Raw genomic sequence first — 27339 nt, 5'->3', positions numbered from 1 at the left:
GTCGTAAATTAGGATTTATACATTGACTGCATATCAGATAGTTTCCAATGAGAATTCTATAGTCAGGACTCGTGAGAGATAAGATACCAAGTCTGCCAATACATAGGGTAACATTAGATTTAAAGTTGTAAGAGCCAAATGGTGTTCATAGTCCGTATCAACCATAACGGGAGGGTCACCAAAGTCAGAAAATAATGATTCAGTTGTCTACTCAATTGATACTCTAATATTTGGCAGTGATTATTTGTCTATATGATGAGAAAGGGAAATGGATCTTTCAAGGGGGGGGTGACGTGTTGTAATATGTCCCTGGGGTTGGACCCACCCCTAGTTGCAATCACCTCACAATTGCACAGTTTAGAGGGTCACTGCATATATTGCTGTCTTTCCTTTCTACTCAAAATTTGTAGGTTACTCTAAACCATCACGTATGTCAAGAGGTCACTTGCACAGCTGGCACTGCTCCTACCCAGCCCCTGTCATCTAAAAGCCGGACATGCAATACACAAACCAGGCAGAGACATACTGGCTGGATAAGCAAGAAAATACCTACTTTCTAGAAGCGGTATTTTCAAACACAGAATGTAAAAATCACTCTCACTAAAAGATGCATTTCAACATTCTGAGTTCAGGCATACTAAACTTTATTTTCCTCCCTTGTTCCCAGGGTTAATTATGTTTATAAGATGTTATAAACAAACTCCCCATTCTATCCTATGGGAAGAGGCAGCCTTGCAATAGTGAGAAATCAAATTGGCAGTAATTCACTATCAGAACATGCCACACACCAGGGCATGTCCTACTTTTCACATACTCTGCAAACTGCCCACAGGGGTATCTTGGGCCTACCTTACGGGTGACTAATATGTAACAAAAGGGAAGATTAGGGCCTGGCAAGTGGGTACCCTTGCCAAGTCGACATGGCAGTACCAGACTGCACACAGGCTTAGCAACGGCAGGCCAGAGTTATATTTACTGGCTGTTTGTGTTTTCACACAAGCAGTTCTGCAAGTCCACTAGCAGCATTTGATTTACAGGTCCTGGGCGCACACAGTGCTTTATATTAGGAACTGGCTAGTACATAAAATAACCAATAATGGAAACTCCAATCCATAACAGTAATTTATAAAGGGAGCACTTGAACCTTGGCACTGAACAGCAGTGGCAAAGTGCCCAAAGAGCATAGACCAGCAAAACGGAGTCCAACACAAAGCAAAAACACAGGAGGCAAAAGCAAAAAATCCAAGGGAGCCCCACGCCAACAGTGCCAGATCTAACACATGTGCTATGTTATTTTTGTTTCCTTGATTTCCACTAGCCCTCTTTATCAGTGGGAGATACACCCCAGAGATTAAACTAGCTCTAGATATGTGTGGGTTTGTCAAATAAATGAGCCTTGTTGTCCTTTGTCATCTAAAGCTTGCCTGAGAACAGCTGAGCATACATTATTTCTGTCTGGCTTAGCTTGGCCTTAATCACCAAGCAAGAGCTTCCCAGCTTCTGAGTCCTATTGGAATAATCCTGGAAAAAAATATGCTTTACTGTCCTCCATTGAGACGCTGTTGAGCCACCTGAAGAATCTGGTCTCACTAGTTAGGGAGTCTAGCAACCATTGTGGTTGGAGTATCCCAAGGGATAGGAAGCCAGACATGTAATGTACTCGCTTCACCACAAAGAAGGGGGAGGGACTCCTTCAAAGACATTATCCAACAACCAGGTTTCAATTAATTGTTCCACATGTTGCCCCTTCAGCCCCTAGGGCAGTTCCATAATGCACACATTGTTCTTAAGGAATGGCTCTCCAATCCTCCACCCACTCCTGTAAGTTTGAAACCATCTATATCAACAACTTAATCTGTCACTGTATTTCCAGTACTAGTGGCCTCCTAGAAGACTTAGAAGATTCATTATCAGTTACTGTGCCCATCAATTATTTTACATCCCATTCTGAGGTGTTTAACATCAATCTTGACCTCATCAATTTGATTTGGATTGGAGATGGCCACTGATATCTTCTGTGTGTGCCCCTCAAGCAAAAACTCTACTTTTCGACAGGCCAGACCTTCTTCACTAGCAAGCAGCACATTAATCTCAGAAGAGAACTTAACAGCAGAAGCCCTGTCTAGCTTAGTTTTCATCATACCTTGTGATCACTGTTTTCACTGGTGCCTCTTTCCATCCAAAACACCAGCAATCTTCAACTTTCCTGGCCTATATCTAGGACTAATCCCACAGTAAGTAGAACTGTGGTAGTAGCTGCCTTGAGGGCAAGCGAAGAGAGGGCCAAACATCAGGAGCTTTCACAGTATAATGTACAAGTGCCCCAAAGTAAGTTCCACTGGGATTCACGTGAGCCCCAAGAACCCATTATGTTTTTTATTATAGTCTTTATCAATGTGATGCCCCACAAGGATTTCAAACCATTTCAAGTCTCTTGAAGAAATAAGGAAAAAAGGTTTGCAGCCCTAGACCTAGAACATAGCAGATAAATGTTCACTAAGGTGCTCCACTGGTATAGGGAGCATTCAGGGTTCTCCATCTACATCCTTTGGTGAGTACATCTATTTGAATCAAAGAAAGCAAGCCACAGTCCTGGGATAAGTCAGGGGTCATGCAGGGCCACATACAACAGCAAGGGCTGTCCCTGGCTTCAGTCACAATGCCCTTCAAGGACCTTCTCCCAGAGGTTCCCCACCAACACAATGAGGCATCCAACAGCATTACTCCCCCAATTTGGGCACAGGGCAGTTCCTTCCTTAATACTGCCATCTTCAGAGGCAATGAGCAGGTGCCCTCTGCAGAACACACTCCAGGACCTCTCTAATCAACCTCTGTCTGGGCCCTGATAGGGCCTGAAAACCAGGGCAGCCCCCAGACAGGAATGGCATGTAAATTGATACTTGTATAGCGCACTACTTACCCGCAAGGGTCTCAAGGCGCTTGTACAAATACCGCTCTGGAACCCATCCTGGCTTTCCCTGTGAGGTGTCCACTCCTGGGCACCCCCAAGGTGGAGGCCAGGCATCCTTAGCGTTGTGGGGGCCGTTGTGGAGATTAAGCAAGCTATTGCCCAGAGTTGCAGAGTGGGACTCCATGATTGGAATAGGCACAGAGGCGAGAATTATCAGGTCCGTGGAATTTTGAACCCAAGACCCGCCAAGGCGGGGAATTGAACCCTGGTCCTGGGCTAAACCTCTGCATCAGGGTCTGCCGCTCTAACCATTGAGCCACACTTCTCTACTGGTGCCTGGCAGCAGCCGGAATCCAGGTCCAGAGAGACAGGCTTCCAAGGCTGTGGACCGAGAATGGAGATGTCTTCTGTGCGGCTGCTGCAGGCATGTCATCCCTGGCACCACTCAGCTGCTGGCAGAAATCATGGCCACCATCTTGGCGTGCTGCTATGTTCACCAGGAAAGGCCTCTCCACCCCAGCAGATGAGCCCGCCAGGGGGAAAGAGCACGCCAGAGCACCACCTCAAACTCATGATCTAACTGCGGAGGAGCCACTGGCCTCTATCAGTGGGGCCTCCGGTAGTCTTAAAAAGGCAGGATACCTGGTTGGTCTCAGGAGCCTCCCGGGGACACGTCCAAAGCCATTTTGTGTTAAGTCACACCTCCATCCCTAGACAGTGTTGATCTTATAATACCTCATTTCAAAAAGATCTAAGTTCTGAAATACAATAAGCAAGAAGGATGTTTCCTCTTTACACCCACACTTTCATGCACAACATTATTGAGCAGTCCATTACAAATTAAATACATGTTTCATTAATTTTTTCTTCAAAGTCACTTTGATTTGCCCTCTCTAACTTACTATTGGAAACTTCATGGAAGTGTTTTATAGTTATCATATGATGAAGTGACATCTGTTGTACATGAACAGATGTAGGTAAAGAACTGTAAAATACTTCATTAAGTTGTGTTCCAATTGAGTGAACATAGCTTGTTTACGTGTCTATAACTTTCTGGCATTTAATCGTTGTATCACATTATTATGTAGCAACAAAAAAATGTGATCAAAGTAAATTTATATCTAGAAGTGGCCTTATGTGCCCTTATTTTAAATCTGTCGCTAATTACTTCGGCTTGTTAGTTTCTTCAGGGCAAAAACCACGATTGAAAACATTTATGACACCCTTCCATGCATTACGTTTTTCTATGAATTAATGCAGTGTTCAACGAATTAACTAAAATGTCAGTGTCCCTTCTTTGTAATTGCTTGTTTCATCAGTGGGTAATCAGACGTATTATCAAAAGTAGTTTAATCAAACCATCATCTGCATTAACATTGTGTCTGATATTTAATGAGCAGTTGCAATGTTTCTTCAGAAGCATTTTGATGTACACGCACCTAGTACTTGGAATACCATCATTTCAATTACATTTACATTCCTCCTTTACAGTAATCCTTCCTCTAATTCTTGTGTGTAGTTTTACATTTTTAAACAAAAAAGAGCACAAAATGCAAGAAGTAGCCGTAGTGACATTATATGCCCTTTGACCTCAATGATATCACAGGAAGTTGCACTGTGATATTTGACTCTATCCCAGGAAGTGATGTCACATAATCTCGATTCTGAAATAACAATTATTGACATCACTGAGTCCTAGTGTGTTCCTAGTCAATTCCTGATAAAGAAATCATAAGGGACCTAACAAAAAGGAGATTTAAACACAATAGCGGTCATTTCGACGTGTATTCATTCATTGGATCATATTTTGAAAATAAATTATGTCAATGTCTTGAATTACTGCTTATCTTTGTTTATTCGTTTTTTTTTGTAGAAACTATTAAAACACATTCACTTGTGTGAATCACAGATGTGATTGTTTTATTCAAACGCATTTCTAGTATTTATAATATTGAAAAATGGAAAAAAGTTGAACATGTGTATGATTTTTTAAATGTGTTTCATTTTATGATCTATTTAGAGCATACAATACACTGAAACATTTTTGTCATGATATTATAGTTTATGGTTGGATGATTGTATATTAGAAGAGCCTATAAAGTTTTCGTTTCCTGTGCCTTACATTTGGTTGTCCTAAGAAACCCCTCATTTCGCTTAATCTAGTCAGGTAAATGCAAAATTCGATCTTTCATGTACAGATGAATTCATGAATTCAGTGTTTTACTTCCCATGCCTGTTTTATGACCCATTATTGTTACATCAGAGAGGAGCAATCTTTTGAACATATTTAAGTTGAATAGAAACATACTTTGTATAAGTAATAGAACAAATTTTACATGGGCAGGAGTCAAGCACACACATTAACCAAACTGTAAACATGTGTTAAACTAAAAACAGGTCTAACTACTGAAATGTGTAGCTATTGGTGTGATACTTTTATTTATAATGCAGTGGCAGAGCCACCACGTACTATGAAAGGGGAGAGAACACATATTTCCAAATAAGTAGGACTCTAGAGGAGACTTGCACTGCAATGAAAATTTGGCTTCCTTGATTTTCCAGGAAGATATGGGAGAGCAGTCAGTGCTTAGCTCAAGGGAGTTTGAGACGGCGCTAGATGATGTAGAGCACAGCACAGCACAGCACAATTATCATAGTTCCAGTAAAGTTGTTAATGTGCAGTGAAAGAGGTGACTAAACTCCACTTTCATAGTTCAATAATTATAAATGTATTCATTGTACAAATAGAACTGCAAAAGTGGAAGGTGCACAAAATAAAAAAATACGTTGGCAACAGCGCAAAATATAGTCACATATCTCTTTGCTATCAACACTACATGTTGTTTGCAATATCTAAATGATCACAATATCGGGAGAGAAAACACAACATGTAAGAAATAAAGTTATTAAAAATTATTAGAACATTCAAATGGTTTGATAGTATTCCCATTTGTAAACTGATAGCCATTGGTAGCGTATTGATGACACTACAGTAAATAATGGAGCATTACAACCCTTGCTGCCAAAGTGATAAGTTTGAAAAACGATTGAATGTCTTTTTTGCTTGCAAGCCTAATTATAGGGATCTTGGAAAAGAAACAATAAATGAGTGCCAATTAGCAGCATGTAAAGCGAATGGACATTGTCTCAGTGTTAAAAATAGGATATTTAGTAGAGAGTGGTGGAAGCCCACTCAAATAATAAACACAATCCTTGTCCGGGTGAACCACAAAAGTCACTACCTGTCTGTAACACAGTTACACCTGTGTGTTACCCTCTGGTAGATTGGCACAAAAGCAGTCAGGCTTAACTTAAAGGAAATGTGTAAAATATTTATGCACCACTTGAACCATAATAAAGTGAAAACACAATACAAGAAAAGGTAACATTGAATAAACAGAATTACATAAAAATGACAAAAATCCAATCTGTGGAACCAGAGCTATGCATTTTGTAATCTTCTAGTGAAAATAGCTCCAAAAAAGTAGTTATGTGGTCTTACTAGACTGGGGTAAAGTCACAAGTCAGGACAATTGCGATCGAGTAAGGGTCGGATACAGGGACCAGGTTTGTCCTGCTGAAGATTGTTCCTTCTCTGAGACTGTGACAAAGTCCAGGTGAGAAGCTGCAATGGAGCTTCATGTTGGTAGTCGATAAAAGCAGAGTGTTGTTGGCTTAAGGAGCAGGTCGGGGTCTCGGAAGGTCTCTGTTCAGCTGAAAGATCCAGTTGTTGCTGGAGCTTCATGTGGGCAGTGACTTGGAAAGGACAGCTGCCCTTGGTACTAATTCTCAGGACTGAAGTGAAGAGCAGGTAGTTGCTGGTGATTTTTGTCGCCGGGCATCTCAGATGGTGGACGGCTGATGTGAGGACTCTGTTTGCGGTTGCAAATAGCACTTCTGAATCATCAACTGAAACTCAGGACTTGTGTTTTGTAGGCAGAAGGAGTACACTCTGATTATGGCCAAGGGTCCAGGACCTGGAGGGGCATCTCTTGGGGACCCGGACTCGCTCCAGCAGGAGCCAGCAGCAGGGCTAAGTTAGGTCCAAGCAGGTCCAATTGGACAGTTGCAGTGAGACCTCTGAAAGCTTGTAGTGCCCCTGTAGCCCAAACAAGAGGTTAGCCAACTGACCCATTATGTCACTTCTGGGGAGCCAACAATCAAAAAAGCAGGTCCAGTCTTCATTTTTCAGATAGCAGTTAAATCTTTTTCAGAAACTTCCATAGGTTAGATAGCAGTTAAATCTTTTTCAGAAACTTCCATAGGTCTAGGAGTGTTCTGATGAGATTTTTTGAAAATGCTACTTACATCCGCAGTGCAAACCAGTAGATGGTGCATGCCTTCTTTGTCTAACCTTCCCCCCTTCCTAGATGTGTGGCTCTAAACTGTTTAATTTCTAATTTCACATGTATTTGTGCTCTGTTCTCTCTGTCACCATTCCATAATGAGTGTGAGGGGGTTTCTGTATGGTCCTACTTGGTTGATATCAAATAGACAGAATCCTCTCCCCCCCCCCTTATGATGGAATGTGGTCAAGCAAACAGTGCACAAACACATGAGAAATTCGAAAATAAAAGACTGCGAATAGGAGCCAAACATTGGTTGACATGAAGGGAGACAAATTGAGGAACAGCTGGTCCCACTATTCATGAAGAATTGAGACTTAAAGCCAGTTAAAGAAGCTGGGAGTTTGTCTACACGAAGAGAGAAGAACTGAGGAATAACTGTTGCATCACCTCCATTTAGGAAGAGTTGAGAAAACGCCCCGTCTATTTCCTGATGAAGACCCCAAACAACAAGGGCTAGGGGATTTTTCCAAAATAAATTATGATGGACAGTGGGAAAAACTATAAACATTAATCCCACTTTTGATCATAATTGGAACTAACTACTTAGCTCATTCCAAGAGGGTCACAAAACCTATCTCATTTGTGATAACCACCTCTGGTTTTAAAAAAGTCCTTTTTACTGGTTTTGTTCATGATGGTCCAATTGACCCTTATATTGTTGTTAATGCACAGAATTACTAACCAGGTGCTAGTTTTTATTCCTGTAAAAGATTCATGTGTTTTAGTCCAAGTCAATGTATTATTTGTTTTAATGTTTGTTGAATACACTTGATTGTTTGAAAGGCCCCTTTAGACCAATGTCAAAGTAGAGAATTGTCTGATTGTAAGACATATTGAAAGTCAATATCAAGTTATTGTGTTAACTTTACAGAAGTCATTGTGAATTGAAAACCCAGACCAAGATAATACATTCATTTGACTTGGTTTTGAGAGAATAAGTGTCTATTAAATATTCACGGCCATTCATTTTTCTTTTGTATTCATTCTGGAGAAGCCCAACTTGACTATTAGTGAAATGGCCCAACCCCACAGTACGTCAACCTTATAAAAGTGGCATTTTCAGAACAGTAACCTAAAATTCAACACTGACAATACATTTTATTTAAATTATGATTCAAAATAAGTGAAAGAAGCCTTATTTTATCTGGTTCCACTCTGAAGTCATCACTTTTTAAATATAATGAGGCAACTCAAGGTTAGTCCTTGCAACAGTGGAAAACAACTTTAGGGGTATTTCATTTCCAGGACATGTAAAACTTAAATCTACATGTCCTAATTTTGAATTACCATTTACACTGTCCTATTAGTGGTTTGCGCCTACCTTAGAGGTGTCTTATAAGTATTAAAAAAGAAGGTTTAGGCCTGGCAAACGTTTATTCTGCCAGGTCGGAATGGCAGTTTAAAACTGCACTTCAGGCTGCAGTGGCATACCTGAGACATGTTTTACATTGCTACATCAGTGAATGCCACACTGAGTGCTGTAGGCCACTAGTAGCCAGGGGAACGTGTAGTACCATTTACTAAGGACTTATAAGTAAATAAAATGTAGCAATCAGGTGTGGGCCAATTGTACTTTGTTTTTAAGGGAGCGCACAAAGGAAATGGGTTCAGCAAAAGAAGGAGTACATCTTGGGTGAACATGCAGATAGGGAGCGGTTCGACATTCAGAGTTTAGTAAAGTAAGTTATTGCTCCTGGACGGATAAGCCTTTCTCTATGTTTAAGGGTAGGTAATTGTGAGACTGTGGGTTATTATTTTGTTGGATGTTCTCAACAAATTAGTTAAATAGGATCTTTCCAGGCCAAAACACTGTTTCAATGAGAAAACGTGTTTCATCCGTAGTATCAATGACACAAATTAGCAGGCTTTTCCCTAGAGAAATGCATGCATGGTATTAAAGCAGCAGTTAACCAACATTAAAATCAAGCTATTGATCAATATAATTCCCAAACCAGTTTATTAAATATCTGGGGAACATTTTGAAACATTAATCCTAAATGTAAACAAAATCTAAAAGCATGACACACTTGAAATTTGTAGCCCCTGCATTCCTCTCCTAGGTGTACTTTTTCCCACACTATAGTTTTACATTAAGACCTAGGGCCATATGAATCATGCAAATTCGCAATCGCAATTTCGGCCTTTGCGAATGCGAATTTGCTAAATGGAATGTATGAAGCAAAACTGGTGCAAAATAAGGAATCGCAAAATTAGCGATTCCTTATTTTGCAATTGCATTTAAGGAATCGTAAATTTTGCGATTCCTTAAATGCAATGTATGTAGCAAAAAAAATTAGCAAAATGCCCTTAAGGAATCGCAAATTACCACCAACTTCTAGTTGGTGGTAAGTTGCGAATTCCTTGAAAAATGCACATTTTTGCATTTTTCAAAGTGCCATGTGACACACATACATGCCCTTACGGCATGTATGTGCGCCACATGTGCACCCATGCATATTTTCAGGGGTGCAACAGGGTGTCCTTTGGACACCCCAGCACCCTTGAATTTATTCTCAATTTGCGATTAGCAAATTCCGAATCGCAAATTGAGAATAACTTCCCATTCATTCCTATGGGCCTCCTGGCCCATAGAAATTAATGGGAAAGTATTCCTTAATTGCGATTTGCAATTTGCTAATCGCAATTAAGGAATTCTAAGGAATCACAAAGAAAATGAGATTTTGTACATACATACCCATTTGCGATTCTCAAATAGCAATTTCTTAAAAATCGCTATTTGAGAATCGCAAATGGGTATCTTGAAACATTTGGCCCCTAGTCACATTTTGGAGCTCATATTCTTCCAGTTGGGCATCATAGAATGGTGTAGTTGGCACAAGTTCTGAAGCCTCAACCTTCCTGGAAAAAAGATGAAGTGGGCCAAACTGGCATATCTTGGCCCCTGAGATTGCCTATTATTCAGGGATCTGTGAATGCAAAACGCCTGGGGAATCTACGTCAAGGATGCCTCGTCTAACATTAGGTGATAACTGTGCTCAGGCTGAAAACCCCAACTTAACATGATATAATATAATGGCCTCAATGAGAGGGATTCACAGTATGATTTGAGTGAAACTATTGATTGAGAATGATCACCATCACATATTGATTTCTTTCAGTCAGAAATGAAACCATAAATTTACTGTACATGCAAAAATTTTAAGTACAAACAAACATTTCCACTTGTTGAACAAAATTATAAAATATCTACAAATACATGTTAAAAGTATTTATAAAATGTAGTAATTTCCCTAATATAAGTCTACCAAACGTAGAACATAAAAAATAAATAGAATAAATAGTAAATGATTCCTTCCCTATCTCTCGGTTCAGTCCCCATGATTTAATATTTACTGCACCAAAACTCGTTGCTGGCTCTGGGACCAAGCTCTTCATATAAAATTGGCAACAAAATATTGAATGGATGGTTTAGTGCTATCTTTACGCAATCGTAAGTCATTTTTTGCACAAATGATCACCCAACTAGTATGGTGAGGCAGGAAGCCTAGAGTTGGTGACTGATTACATAGGGTACAATATTTACTTGGATAGAGGGCCAAGATACACATCAGGGTACTGGCCTCTCATATCATATTCAGCACAGTATTGAAACATAATGCTAAAACAAAGCTACTTAATGTTAGATTCACACTTTAGGAACCTTTGTAACAGTATCATTTGCCAAACTTTAAATAAGGTGCTACATCTTAAGATCACTGTACCATATATTATATATCAAGACAAACTAAAAATATATTTAATGGATGGTATTGTAGATACAGCTGTGTTTTTGAAATAACTATTTTTGAAGTAGGTTGTGTAATAGCATTTTTTTGTAATCAAATATTTGAATTCTCTTCATAGCCGTGCCACGAACCAGTGATACACAGTGCAGCTCTGTTCCAGAGCCTCGGTATGGAAGGAGGATTGGTTCAGAGTTTTCTGCAGGCTCTTTAGTACGTTTTGAGTGCAGTCCTGGTTATCTCCTCCAAGGGTCAAAAGCAATCCGATGTCAGGCAGTGCCTAATGCCTTGGCGCAGTGGAACGACACAGTCCCAACCTGCATAGGTAAGGAAAACAATTTATTGTATATTGACTCAATGTATTGATGAATATATGTAATTTAATAATAAGCATTTTCAAAAACGACGGGTCTACATTTTTTGTTGAATATGAGTATGAATGAATGGGTGAGTTGGAAGAGAGAATGGATGGATGATGAATTAATTTCAATTTGCTTTAAGCTGAATATAGAACTCACAGTTGGTGCAATGGGAAGAGGACTCTTTTGTAATGGTTGGTCAGGCTCACATGGGTATGGGAGTATCCTTCTGATATGGTTTAGGGGGGTCACAATATTGGGTGGCCTGAGGTGTCACAGAACTAATGTATCATGGTAGAGCATGAGCTGAGGCAGGGTGGTAAGTACTGGAGATGCAGCATGTTAAGACATTTAGGGGCATGTTTGCTAGAAAATGTTACTCTTTGGTGCAGCTGCAAGCCTTCTTGCTGCACTGAACTGCGTCATGAGGAAAGTGCAAGGATACGTTGTATTTACAGTAATACAACACATCCCAGTGCTTTCCTCTGTGCTGGTGAAGAATAAGCCATGGTGTAAGGGTGCTTGCATCGCAGGGATGATTTCTGCACAAAAACAATCAATGATGGCATTTTTCTCCTTCAGTATGTGCTGCAGAATGGCGCACAGTTAGAAAGAGCAAATTACAAGGAAAAATAAAGGTATTTCTCCTTGTTGTGCCACTTTAATGCCTTCCCTGGGGAGGCGTTAGAATCTGACACATTCCCAGGTTTACAAAACCTTGTAAATGTGGGAATGCGTCATAATTCATGGATATAGCATGGGAACACCCACAAGTACACCCATGGAATGCCCCTTGCACTTAAAGTAATGCGTGAAAGGAGGCCAATGTACAAGGCCACGAAAGCCATGCAGGTTGACTTTACATGGCCTTGCAAATATGGATCAGTATTGTGCACCACTGGTATGTCAAAAAAATTGATGCCCCAGTGGCGCAGGGGACTTGTAAACATATCCCTTAGGTTGTTGAGACAGCTCTTTGCACATGTACACTCTTTGTGTAGTTGAAGGTTAATGGGAAAAAATGGGGGTCTCTCTGTAACTTAAATTGTCAGCATCCTCACCCCAATTTGCTATGATGAACTACTGGAGTTGTCAGGCAAAGGCTACAGGAAGTCAATGTCCCTGTGTAGGCAGAAAAGGAAAACAACGACTATCCTACAATAACAGTGACTTAAACTGTAGAATAAAGCTCGGAATGTGTTAGATCTAGTGACCATACGTAGGTGGCACTCTGCTTGCATTGCAATAACCACATGATTTCACAAGCATATAGGAGATATGTAAACTAAATTAGCCATTTTATTGCTGCCCTGCTAAAAGTATGTTATAAACTATAGCTGAACAAGAAACAGATTCTGCATATGAGCTCTCTTTTAGGGACCAAGTGGATATGACAAGGCTTGGAAAAGAGTTGAATTTTTCTCTACAACATCTAGCCATTTTCACTAAACAGGTACTCTGTCATTGTGGGATTTAGGGGGTGGGAACAGTAACATATGCATCTTTTGGTGTTATTTTCACATTGCACTGTAGTAAAGTTACAGGATAAATGCGTATGCCACTTGAGAAGGCAGGAAAGGTGTGGTGCAATTGACGTTCCATTACGTGTTAGCCTTGTTCCCCCGAAACTTCATTGCTGCTCTCATCTGCAGCATTGCAGAACTTTCATCTTACTGCTCGATCTGCATGTAACTCAAACCTAATGTGTATGTCCACATACTATGAAACTAAGGTCTAGCGACACACATTGATGCACTTATCACAGATGGGCAGGGTAGGAAATTTCACTGTAAGCACATTCCTGGATAGACTCTCCGTTTGCTTGTCTTGAAGTATGCACCATTCAACGCTCCTCATGGAACCCCTTTGACCAGGCTCACCATGAGAGCCCAGCATCCATTCATAAGACCAAGCTGTCTGACCTTTGAATATCAAATATTGGTTTCTTCTAATTACAGCAATGCGCTTTTACCATTTGTGTCTAAAGCATCTCAATGTTGAATTGGAAGCAAGATTCCATTTGTTCAAAGCATCTCAATGGAGAACCAGGCATGTCGCTCCCTCTGCCACTGCGCAGACCCCCCTGTCTGCTGCTGCTTCGTGTAGTCTGCTGCCTCCTTACAGACTGGTTTGGTGACTCCGTGTCATCTTCTTCCCTGCTGACTGTGCTTTTCGCTCCTTTTTCTCTATTGACTGTGTTCTCGTTCTGCCTACTGTTCACTTGCCCCTTGGTTTTTCATTTTGTGCCCGCTCTTGTTCCACCTTCTGATTTGGTGTCAGTCCAATTCCAATTTAGACAGGTTCAGCCCAATACTTCTAATTAGTCTACTATTAACACTTGGTCATCAAATGATATTGCTACTAAGATTTTGGGATCCAGGTTGAATTTTATGGACTGTGGAATCAAGGTTGAGATTTGGAACTGTGTACAATATCCCACGATCTTGACGGTATTGTCCCTTAAGATGGATATGGGTTGTAAAATTAATGAAGGTACTAAGTTAAATCCGGTGCTTAGAAGTACAGTAGGCTTAACAAATATTCAATCTTGCAGTTCTGGTTTGTTGATTACCAATCCTCAGTCAGGGGGTCGTCTTTGCGAGTGGTTACCCAAAAACAATATGAGAAAGGAGGATTTGTTTTGGTTGCCAGCATCACTGGCAAAGGTGCCCCGAATAGACAGGAATTGAGCAACCGGTGTTGCTGAAGATAAAATAAATAAAATTGGTCTATGCTCCTGGAATGTCCACGGTTTGCATCATTTATTGTCTCATCCAGATACAATATCTTTTTTAAACTCATTTCAATTTTTATTATTTCAAGAAACATGGTGAGAACAAATGACCCCTTTGTCTGGATTTAATGAATATAGTATTCCGGCACTAAAATCCAATAAATTTGGACAAGCAAAATGTGGTGTGAGCTGGGCGCTGGCTTGCGGCTCCGCAGTAAGGGGCAAGAGGCGGGTCTTTGTGATAGAGGGCTTTATTGTGGTTAACAAAAAGTCAGAACAGGTCTTTCGTGATACTGGATTACGCCTGGGGGATCGGCTTCTGGACCGTCTTCTCCTCCGTGATTCCAGGCGTGACGTCCTCCGGTCGTCCGCCAGGCTCCGTCGGGCGGTGGGGTCTCCCGGTTCCGTCGTGACCCTTTTCGCCTCCCGGGCTCAGGGAATATGCAAAGGAAAACAAACACAAGAGACTCTCTTGAGAGTATAACCGGCACTGCAGCGGCCGTTTTACAGGGAAAAGGAGAGAGGGATTCAACACCAACCACGCGTGCTCCCCTTCTTCCCTTGTCAGCTATTGCTTTGGTTGTCAGGGGGTAGACGGACTCGGGTGAGTGGTGGGGCTCGTGAGCAGAGTAAGGGAAACCAGGGTGACCTGTTATACATTCGGTGCACCTCCCCGGTGTCCCATCAAACCCCGGAGACGGTTACGCACCTGCGTGAGCCACGCACCTCCCCAGGGTGAGTGGCTGGGCGATTCGCGGAGTCGTTGGCCTCCTGGCGTTTGTCCTCCTGGTCCGGTCGTTCTTCCTCCAGCCGAGTCTCCGAACTCCTCCGTCTCTCCGTCTCTCGAAGTGGATCCGCCTTGGGTGTACAAGCACACCTGGTTGTTGTGGTCGGCTTCTTTTGACGTAGCCCAGTCGCTCCAGGACTCCGCCCAGTCTTCCTCCTCTCGTGTTTTAAAGGGCCAGTACTGCTCTGCCTCCTGAATACCGGCACGGTCTTCCCCAATGCCGTGCATGTCAGTCTGTGGAGGGATAGAAGAGCTGTTACTAGGGACAGACAGTGGGGGCACAAGAGCAGGTGGGGGAACGGAGTCCAGGTCAGGCACCCCGGACCGGGACGCCCCGTTACATGTGGATTGTCGTGTTATATCGCGGCTAATTTAAATCTTACTGTGGAAGCAGTAGACTTTAATATGGGTTGGTTGCAATGCCTTGTGGTAAATACCTCTGATCTAAGGTTAGTTTTTCTTAACATATATCTGAGTGCAAGTAAAGATAAGCCTGCTCAGTTGTATATCCTTCGGAATATACTGAGAGTTTTAATACTTCAATACCCGGATGCTGGTCTAATAGTATCGGGTGATTTTAATTTGCAATTATTTCAGTACTCAGAATATAACTTTCTGGAGGATTAGCTAAGGATTGTTGTGATATTATGTCAGAGGCTAGAACCAGCCAGTTAAAAGAAAAATCTGGACCTATTTCCACATTTAAGAACTCTAAGCAAGGTTCAATCATCGATTATACATTTATTTCGGACAATATGAGACCTCATGTGCCTAAATATAAGATAATCTGCCGGTCAGAAAGTGACCACAACCCCCAGGTTGTGAAATTTAATTTTTTGGTAGAAAGTCTTTTAAAATCTAAGGATCTTCCCAATTTGGCATGTTCGGCATACACCCTGAGGAGGCTGGTTTGGAATCTAGCCAAAAAGGAGGATATTATGCAAACGACTGAGGCATTGATTAAAGAAAGTGATCAGGGCACCCAGGGTGATGTGAATATGATTATTAAATTGAATTTTATCACAGAGTCTATTGTGGAGAAATGTTCTACTGGTAAGATCAGGAAAATTAATACCAATCCAAATATACAAAAAATATGGTTTTCCCCAAAATTATTAAGGTTAAAGAAAGTACTCAATAGAGCTGTTTGTGAGACATACACCCTTAGATTTTGTCAGACCTACACAGTGTATAAAGAAAACCTGAAGGAACTTAAGAAGACCTATAAACAAGAAATATGGAAAGCAAAACTTAAATATCAAACGGGGATCTGGAATAGCTTATTATCTGCCACTAAGCAAAATAACGCAAAAAAATTTGGGGGGATATTAATAACCTCGAAAGGGGTGGCAGTAGGTCTTTTTCTGTAAATATACCCGAACCGAGTTGGGTAATGTTTATATCCAATTTGTATGGTGTATCGGCTGGGGTGGGAAAACACTCAGATAGGTTAGCTTCCGGTGAGCTAAATAAAATATCATCAATTTATGCGGGCAATGAAGAGTGCCCCGATCTGAACCCTAATGATCATGCTATTGATTCTAGTCCTGATCTAAAACTTGATTTAGAAATTCCAAGCTCTACTCAAGTACTGACCCTGTTACGAGGGCTGTGAGCAAATGCTGGCCCAGGACCTAATGGGTTACCGAATGCCCTGTTTCGTGTTAATAGTAATCTGTGGGCAGGCGTTTTGCATAATCTATTTAGGGATGTTCTGAAATTGGGGGTTGTTCCAGAGTCATGGCAAGGTAGCATAGTGCAACCAATTTATAAAAGTGGTACGGTTTCAAACAACGCTAATTATCATCTAATCTCATTGACTGATGTCGATGCAAAGGTGTTTGCTTCCTGTCTTCTAATAGACCTGGAAGACTGGGCTACAAAGGGGAGTATTATTCTATTCAATCAGACTGGGTTTCAGAAAGGGCAATCCACTATCACCAATTTGTTGGCTCAAACATTGCTTGCGGAGAAGGCTGTCTTGAATAAGCAAAATCTATATATTGCTTTTATTGATCTTAAGGCAGCCTTAGATACTGTGCCTCGAAACTTGTTATAGAAAAAAACTGTCAGCTCTGGGAATTCCAATGAAATTGTTGAAAGCTATTGTGCTTCTGTATGCTAACACTTGGGTTCAAGTTAAGATTGGGGAGGGTAACTGCTTATCAAGGAGGATCAGAACATATAATGGCCTAAAGCAGGGCTGTGTTCTTGCCCCCTGCTTATTTAATTTATTTCTATCAGACCTTTCACAGCACTTGGATGTTGTCAATGGGCATGCTCCAAGGATTGGGGGAGTGCAAATTGGCTACCTCCAGTATGCTGATGATACAATTTGGCGAGCCATACCCCCTCTACCTACAAAGACTTATTACTACCTTTCATGATTATATACAGCAGAATGGCCTTAAACTGAATGTCAAAAAAATGAAAGTGATGAAAATTGGTGTAGTTAAACAAAAGTTTATTTCTTGGAAAGCCAAAGCAGGCACAATTGATATGGTTAAGACATATAGATACCTAGGGGTAATATTTGATAATCATATATCTTTTAAATTTCATCTTAAAGATTTAAGGGCCAAGACTATGACGTTGATCCATGCTTTTAAATGTTTAAAGAAATCACTGAATTGTCAATCGTATGAGTTTATTCTAAAAGTAATTCAAGCCAAGTTACAACCTAGCCTCATTTACGGTTCTCCGATTACTAGAGGAAAAGATGTGCATTTGCTTGACTTACTGATTGTTAAGGTTTTTAAAGCAACCTTTGGAATTGACAGGTCAGTGTGTCAAGCAGCAATTAGATTGGAATTCGCTCTCCAAAGACAGTGCCTGGTATCAAAAGAATCTTTGCTAAAATGTATGACTGTTTTATCAACATCAGCCCCGGCATCTTTGGGGAATATTTGCTGGCAAGAAAATGAAAAATCTGCTTACACTGCAAAATGGAGGGCTTATATTTTAGCATCCTTACAAGATATCGGCCTGGAAATTAAACTGTCAGCTTTGAAAATGCCTAACTATAAATTAATTTTAATATAACATATCAAAGCGGAATCATTTAAATTGTATAAAATTGCTTTAGCTGAAAAAAACTATGCATGGTACGTGATCAATTCATATCAATCCCCTTGTGTTCAGCCATATTTAAATGTCTTCTTTTCTGTAAAGTTTAAAAAAATGTTCCTAAGGCTACGTATGGGTATAAACCCAACAAAGGAGGGCACTCGTTCTTGGATTAAACAGTGGCCGGACTCTAATTGTAGATTCTGCGGTTGGCCACAGGAAACTATTGTACATATAGTATGTGTATGCCCAAAGTTGACTAATCGTAGACGTTTTTTTCTGAGACCTTATTTTCTGATGAGTGGTTTGAGATCTCCACTACTATGTCAATTGGCAACATTTTGTTTTGGCAGTAGGTAAATGTTTGATATAGGGTAGATCCCCTCTAATTTTATGACCTTGGTGCTATTGATTTCAATGATTTATAATTTTGACTAATTTAATATTTTTTGTTACGATGGTATTAATTTGAAATATAATATCAGCGGGATTACCATTGCAGCAAATTGATGCACTGTTTGCACATTAGAACATTTGAAAGGATGGGAAATTAATGTTTATTGGTCGATAAAATTTCGTTGTGATATCTATGTAAAAGTATGTAAAGCACACCGTCACTTTAAACTGTATGTGATTCGAGATGTAAGGTGGCTAGATTTGGGTTTATTAATAAGGTTTTAATTATGGGATTGTTTTTTGTATCATGTGAAGAGAAGATCTCTTGTTTTAAAATGTAACTGTGTTTTTCTTGGTGAACTGTGATGCTGTGATTTCAATGATTTTAAGTAATCAAGCAATATAGGTTATATACTAAAGTCTACACAATTTACATGATTTATTATAAATAAAATAAAACATTAATTATTAATCAACTATTACTTATTTTCCCACATATACCCCTACAAACCCAACAAGTCACACCTTAAAAGTAACCTAAAAAATATAATAATTGCAACATGTACATCATTAATTGAGAAATAAATAATTAGCATTTATTAATAAATAATTAATGAATTATACTTAATTAACTTCCCACCCTGTACCCCTGTAAACCTCACCACTCACTACAACACTATAAATTACCATTAACGATTAAAGAAAAAATTATAATAACTTAGAATTACAAACTATATTAAAAATATTAACAACAGTTACACCAATGATATATAACATATACAAATTTAAAAATTAACTCAAATACATACACATAATTAAAAAACTATATTATTGAACATTATATCCGCAACACAGATATTCTTGAAACAATATTAGTCACCTAAAAAAATAGATATTGTCATCAACGATGATTCTGCATCGTGATATTTATGTGTAACAATATTACAAACTCAATATTTATGTAGCTCGATATTTACAATCCAATATTTTGCCCAAATTCCAACTTATTTCAGTAGTATAATGTTTTTGCAAGGGATCCTACATATGTCTGAACATCATTTCGGTATGCATAAATATATTCAGTTGCTTTAGCCAATCCTAGATGTACTTTTGTGAAATTAGAATTCATCTCAATTATATTATTCAAGTCCTTCAGGACACATTCATTTTTTTGGGCACAGGGATATTTAGTGATTCCCCGAGAATCACAGACTGTTGGGCAGACTCCGTGGATCGAACCTGGCAGTTCTGGCTATTAAGCCACATCCCTTACCCACTTGTAGAGTTTGTTACTTCTAGGTAAGGCAGCGCTAACAGGAGACAGGAGGCTGGTCGAAGTTGCCTTCTGACGAGAGCCCAACCACTTCTGTTTTTTTTTACAAATTAATCACTGCTCTCAGTTAAGTACTCCGGGAATGGCAATTTAGGATGCTTTCCTATATCACGAAGTTGCTCCTCCCGCATTCTACAGACTGATATTAAATCATTATCCTTTTTTTATGTATGTCCCTATCAGAAAGTGGCCATGGGCATTCCTTTGTTCATGGTTCTTATTGCACAATAAGTATATTTCAAAAGATATTCTCATTTCCCATGTAAAGTCGTAAAAGATAAATATAACATAACCAAAGGTTAGGACTCAGCTGTGCCAGTTCTCAATTAGTCTGTGTTGATTTATCAGCATTCATTAATAGCTATTTGAAAACTGAGTTCTATCTATTGAATATTTTGGAGAATCCTTATTTGTTCTAAAATTTACAGTATTACTAATCATGGTTACAAGATCACCGAGGGCCTGATTTACAGATTGAGCAGCAAAAATGTTGTCATGTTCTTCGGCGGAAATAGCACCTCTGCCATATCAAGGTACTAAAGTTGCTCTATTTAGACTTTAAAATAGTGACATATAATGTTGAAACCAGTGAAGTTTGTAATATTGTCCGACACTGTACTCACATTTAGAGAAACGTCTAATATACCTCCACCTCTAAAGATTTTTATTTCGTTCACCTTCATACCCCATCCCAAAAGACACTCACACCTATGTTTGAGAACATCTCTCACCATCCCTCATGATGGCTCATGTTCAGAAGCTCTAATGGTGCTCAATATATTATACTAGCAAAAGTGATGACCTCTGCACTAGTTGGTCTGGGATTTAATCACAGCAATGTCATTTTACCAGGAAATTAAGTGATCTTGCTTAGATACACTCGCATTTCACACATTTTTTAATTAATTTGCGCATTCTTTGACAATACAGGTAACAGTACTGTATGAGGTCTGGAACTGTTCCAGTTGCTTGTTCCCACTCCCAACACTACATCATATTCTGGGAGGTGTATTCCTGTCTGATTCGGACAGCACAGACCCTGATGCACCATGGTTGTGTTGCATTAAACATTTTCTCCATGCAACAGACTGCTGCATCTTGAGTTAATTCAAGGCTCTATACTGTATCTGACATGTTAAATAAGAATGGGCCAGACTTTTTCCATCCAAGCAGTAATTGGGATGTCTGAATGTATAGTATAATATACTAGCAGAGGTCCAAAGGAATAGCATTGCTTGTGCCATCAGCATTTAGCATCTACTGCTCTATACCCCATAACATGTGCAATAGTTTTAATGACAGAACTAACATATGTCATGACCACTTCCTATCCCCTACTTCCTATGACCTCTTACATATTTTATTGTAATTGTATTGTATTGTATTCTAATTGCATTTATATAGCGATTACTACCCCTGACGAGGTGTCAAAGCGCTTTTTTCAGCCAGTAGCACGCTACTCCGGAACCCAAGAAGTATTAGTGTTGAATTAGTATAGTGAAATATGAAAGTAATTTGAGTGGTGGATAGGTTAGTCAGTTATTTGGACACAGAAGGATAGCAGAGGGATAGATCTATATATTCACTGGATAAAAACAGGCTAAAGTAATGTTCTGGTAGGTTAAACATTCAATAACAACGTAATGTTTTAAACAAAAAAAAAACTAAAAAAACCACAGAAATTCACTAGTTATAGTTATCTCATGTAAAGATAACTCATGCCCCAAGGTATGTTTTCTCATCACTTTCATTGCAAATGTTGCAGTGACACTATTAATGTCATAGATTTCATGAGTGATTTAATATGTTGGGTAATTAGAGCATGGCGAGGGTGCGAATTGTAGTTATGCAAGTTAACTATAACTAGTGATTTTTTTTTAAGTGTTACGCTGTGACTGAACATTTCACCCATGTCACGTTAACATGTTTCAGTGATTTTCTAGTTTTTTTTTTGGGCCAATATGAAGTAATAATAAATTGCCACAAGTAAAGCCAACCCCTGCTGCGCCCGGCTGGCTGGGGGATTGGCTGCAGCCAAACCCATTCGCCCCTTCCCGCTCCCCACGCAACACCTTATATATAAAGTAGATCTATAACATCTTTCTCTTTCCGATAATTTTTATCACATCTATATTTCAATAATGCAAATTATTGAATACTTATAGTTTAATTATATTTTGGGGTGAAATAATGTGAAAATAAATAGTCCAAGATAAAAACAAACCATGCCTGAGTCGACCTTTTAATATTTTACACCCCAAAAAAAATCCAATCATAAAATAACCACATAAATGCTTTGTATTTTATGTGACACATCTTCAGGACACAAAATACAATTATACAACCAGCCCCTAGGTGGCACTGCAGCTCTAGCTGTACAACAAAAGCTCCAGCCTGGGAAAAAAAAAATTATGATCATCATTATGGGAAGCTCCTTGAGTGAGTAGTGAATAATAAATGAGCGGCTACGGCTTATTATTCACTCTTTGCCACTGAATTACATTTTATCTCAGTGTCCCGGACCCACAGTTTGTGTTTTTAAATACTGGAGTGGGGGAGTCCCAGGGCCCCTGTGGCCCCATGCTTTTGCAGGATCCGGCTTTATTTTTCTTTTAATGGGCGTGCGCACCCGAGGTATACCGCAGCTGGTTCCTCATTGGGGACGGCAGGGGAGGCCCAAAGTCCCACACCAGCTTATGTGCTAACACCCATCGCAGGTGCAGGGATCCGGCATTGTCAACCCAGCAGGAGCAGTTTTTAATTTGCTCCCGCAAGGTAGCAGAAATTGCTGGTAGAATTCCTGCCCGAGGGTGTGGGCAGGGAAAATGCTTCCCCCCCATCTGTGGGAGCAGCTTTGTGCTCCCGCCCTGTGGAAAAGTAAATTTTGCCATGTTATATGTGCCTACGTGTTCCCCATGTTATGTCATATGTGCATGATCGATATGCATGTATTCCCTTCTGATCAATTAAAGACGCAATTACAGTTGTGTCCATCTCCTGTATGCCAGTTTTCAGTCCTCGTGAATACAACGAATATTAGGCCTATGTAAAGCTACGTTGCCACGTTTCACAGTGTGCACGTTAATTCATTGAATTATCCCCGTTTCTAGGCCTCAAAAGGGCCCGGACTCAGATTCAGCTCCTGTTTCCTGAACCCTCTCCGAGGAGTGATACAGCCCCCACCTGTATCCCTGACCCTTAGCTTACTTCCTGCCACGCAGTGCCCGGCTCGGCCTGGCTCTGCCTCTCAGTCTGCCAAGAGTATGTTATGTTTCCAGTTATCAGTCCAGCCCTCCTTCTCTGCATTCCTAAGCTACTGAATCGCATCAATAGTTTCCGTCATGGTCTAGCCTTTATGTCTCCATGTAAGAGAAATACTGTATTAATATTCATAGAATATTCCTCGCACACACACTACATGTAGAATTATGCATGCACCAGTCTTAATGTCTGTTAGCCTTTGCCCTGATAACTTTTGGATTCTATCAACATGTACTCTAAACACCAGATACTAGATATGCCTGGGTTCATGTCGCTCTGACACTCCAGACTTTCGTCTCCTCTTCTAGTGCAGAAGTCATAGCCCCCAGTTCTCCCTAGTAACACGTCATTGTCAGTTTGAGCGCACCACTAGGTTAAAGGTCCCAGCTGCTCAGGTAGCCCCCTCCATGTTTCCGCCCCGTTTATGACATATTCTGTTACGTTTACATCACATGTCTATGTATACGCCCTGTACACACCTCTTGTTACACCCACTTTATGCCTTATCTTTCGCGACTGCTACAAACTCCGCCTACTGCTACGCCTACTATATTGAATGTAATGTATTCTGTTTAACTATAAATATTGTGCACTGTTATTAAAAGTTAGCCTATTCCTGCCCCCGGCAGCTGCCATCCTATTCCCGTACAGGCTGTCCTGTTCCTGTCCTTTATGCTTGATTAAAGCCTGTCAACTCCAGCTACCTCGAATCTTGACTCTTATTTATTGAGCTACCTGTTTATTGATTATAGTCAAAAATAGATCCGGTAATTAATTATTTATTTACCACATAATGGTGCCCGAATAGGGACTTGCCCTTTCCCCACGCGCCGGAGAAGCCACGCAGGCCCCCTGATCCTCTGCAGCCGTGACGGAACCATACCGGCCACGTGCAGATATTTCTGCTTCAAGTATCCCTCAGGCCCATGGAGGAGACGGAGGTTGCGGTCCAGCGTCCAGACGAGGCGGTGGAGGAACGCGGCGAGTCCCGACCAGAGCCCAAGCCGAGAGTCCAAGGTCCGAGGTATCCGGAGGCCCACCTGTAATTGAAGTCCGAAGTTCGTCCGTCCGTCGTCGTAGCAGTCCAGTCCAGTCCGAGGCCTTCCGTTCTTGCTGCCCGGTGAGTACCGTTGCTGGGGTAGTATCTAGACAGGGTCAATTAATTTGTCTCTGGTCCGTGGGTTTGGGTACACAGATCCAACACGAAGTGTCCACCTAGGTGGATCCGGGTCCTGACGTGTCTCTTTATGAGACCGGTAAGTTTCGTACTGTTTTAGCAGTGCATCTAGCCATTCCAGTAAGTTCTGTTCTGTTCTCGAGAAATTCATGTGTTCTGTTTTCAGTATTCCAGGTAGTATTCTGTCCGAACTGTTATTTTAAATGTTATTTCATGTGTTTTCAATGTTGTGGTATGAGTGATCCGTTTTTCAGTTATTATTGTGTTTTTGTGTATTGTATTGTGTCCAGACTCCAGCCTAAGTCATGCCTCTGTTCTCAAAGTTACGTCAGTTCAAAACTAGAAAAGGTCTGCTCGAGGAAGCAGTTCCTGTCCCGCCTAGGGACAGTCCAGGTCATTTTATGTATCAGAAGCATGGCATAAGTGCCATATTATATCTAGACTTATGGGTCGAGTATACTAAAGATCTAGAAGAGAAATATAGATGGCCTGTATCAGGTACATGGGATGCCGAGTGCATCATGCGAGTAGAAGAAGCATTATGGAAAAAGAAATCCAGACAGTCCCAGAAAGATGCCATCGAGTTATGGCGCAAAGAATCTCATAAAAGAACCGAAAAAGAAATCAGAAAGTCAGAATTAAGTAGAGAATCCTCAGAAAGAGCCCAAGAAAGGGAATTAATCGAAGTAGGTGAACGAGTTAAAGCCGAACAGTCAGACAGACAGAGAAATGCCCTTATTAAGGGTATGTATCCTCTTCTTGCCGAGGGCTTGCCAAAAGCAACCCCGGAAGCACCATGTAATTTTCCGCCGACATTGGTTCCGATTAAGCTACGTCACAAACCGACCGCAGCTGATATTTTTCTCTCGTCCTATTTGGACGACACAGTCCCAGAATATGCAAATCCTGTTCCGCCAGCTCCTGTAAATAATGTAATTCCTGTTCCTCCAGCCACCGGGGCACCTGTTACAGCACCTGTTACGGTACCCCCGGTCCAGCCCGTAGTACAAGTACCCGCTACATCGGTCACTCTGCCAGCACGAAGAGTATCGGTCGACGATTCCAGTTTAGGGGCCGCGGGGGGAGGTCCTCCTGGTACCCCGCCGCCACACAAACGTGTAACATTAGTCGAGTTACATGAACGTGCGTTACAGCGTACGCCCAAATACCAGTCCGTTGCAGATATCAGACGAGCTCTTACCGAATGCCGTTATGATCCAGTCCCAGGCGATGATAATATGGTTATATATTCATTGCGTGTAAGACAGGTGACCGAGTATTTGGACACCCTACCGAATATGAAAGAAGATCTAGACAGAATATATTGTTTCATCCGTACAGGAGACGATCCAGAAAGTATTGGTGAAATCATGTCTCAAAGGAAAGCTGAGATTCAGCTCATGCTATTAAAATTTCTAATTAATTGTTTAGTAAGGGAACAAGATTGTCCGACTAAAGATCCGACCGAAATGAAAGTCCTGACAAGGTGGAGTGATAATATAGCTGAGGGTAGACACAAGACACTCAGTAGTATAGAAAGTATGTACAAGAAAATTCGTAAGGAAATAATAAGGTTTCACGAGAAACGCAAAGCAGCACAAGTAAGCGAGAAGGAAAACGACTCTTCTACTGAAGAGGTAGACGACGAGAATCCTACCAGAATAGCGTATGTAGGTAAAACTAGACTTCCCGACCGACATTCACGTCTAGAACACAAGAACGTTTTTCATCTTCCAGCACCAGAACAAGATTCGCTAGAACAAGTATTTCAAGCTACCGATCACATTCTGAAATCACGAATCGGTTATAGTGAACTTAGTACCATGCATGAACAAGAACTAGCCCGATCAGCAGTCCGATGGGTTACTGATTCTACCACTTTTCCAGATGAAATAGTGGCACAAATGTTTCTGAAACTGCCCCCAGCCGAGCAGCGACTGGTGGGTGTGTATATGATCCAGCACCTCATTACACTGTATGAGGGACAACATTCTGATCCAGGTCCGTTACATGATGTTCTGAACGAGTTGCTCCAGTATAGATGGAAAGGTTTAGGTACCGATTTAATTAGTGTCATTCTAGAACAGCGCCACAAATATAGAACGTTTCTGAATCCGCATTTTGTTCACGTCTCACCTCCAGAAAGTAAACCATTTTACATAGACAGACAGCATCCGTTACGAGAAGTACACCCAGTTAGGACACCGGATGGTGAAATGCAACGAGTATTTGTTTACACCCCTATCACAAAGATGGAACTCTTAGAGATGAAGAAGTTAATTCCCTGTCACGACAAAGATCCAGCAGGGTTCCATCGAGAATTAAAAGACATGCTCCGTATGGGAGAATACACGTATCCAGATATCATTAAAATGTTAAAGGTCCTGTTGCCCGCAGGGGTATATGAGAAACTCAAGGAAAAAGAATGGGAGGTGGGAGAGAAAAAGATTGATTGGACAGCTCTAGAAGCTGAAGATAAAATACGAGTACCAGGTACCGGTCTTGGGGAGAAATGTAAAGAATTGCCCGAGTTATTGATTCAAGTTTTGCCAAGATTACTAGCCACGAAAAAGGAAGATTGGGATGCAATCTCAGCATGCAAACAGAAACAGGATGAAGACACTAGTGATTTTTATTCTAGATTCGAAAAATGTTTCATTATCAACAGTGGTTTGAAGACAGGTAGCGAGTCATACCCTCATCTTTTTGTTACTAAACTAGTCGAGAATTCAAGTCCACAAGTTAAAAATCGAGTTTTGAAAATCGAAAGTACCTGGCAAGCTAGTACCCCGTCACAAATGCTTCAGATGCTCCAGTATCACCAGAACAGAATCAGGGAAGAGCAAGAACACGAAAGGAAACGTATGAAAGATACGAAAATGAAAGTACTAGTTGCACAATCTGTTCCACAAGACAGTCAGAAGAGGGGTCCGAATCAAGCCAGTCATCCTGCAGCTCCCGTTAAAGGGACATGCAATTATTGTAAACAGCCAGGTCATTTTATAAACGAGTGTGCAGTTCTGAAACACAACATAGCAACTGGTAAGACTAAAGAAAGACCACGTCCGCCTAGACAAGAACAAGTTTCACCGACTTCTCAGCAACTACAGAATGCACAACAGACAGTTCCAGCACCGCAGCCTATTGCTGCAACACAGCATGTTACACAGCAGATGTACCAGTATGCCCAGACAGAGTATCCAGAGTATCAACAGTATTCATG

General features: G+C 40.8%; 1 protein-coding gene across 1 annotated transcript in view; it reads left to right on the top strand.

Moving 5' to 3' along the window:
- Window positions 1-27339, top strand: part of CSMD1 (CUB and Sushi multiple domains 1) — a 4503734-nt gene that overhangs the window by 3132548 nt on the left and 1343847 nt on the right. Inside the window, exon 34 of the mRNA XM_078647516.1 lies at window positions 11125-11328. Within this exon, the coding sequence (XP_078503642.1) occupies window positions 11125-11328 (204 nt within the window). The remainder of the gene's footprint in view (window positions 1-11124; window positions 11329-27339) is intronic.

This window comes from Lissotriton helveticus, chromosome 6 (assembly GCF_964261635.1).
Source record: "Lissotriton helveticus chromosome 6, aLisHel1.1, whole genome shotgun sequence".
Lineage (NCBI taxonomy): Eukaryota > Metazoa > Chordata > Amphibia > Caudata > Salamandridae > Lissotriton > Lissotriton helveticus.
Note: the sequence above shows the minus strand (reverse complement) of the source record. Positions and strands in the feature narration are given on the sequence as shown.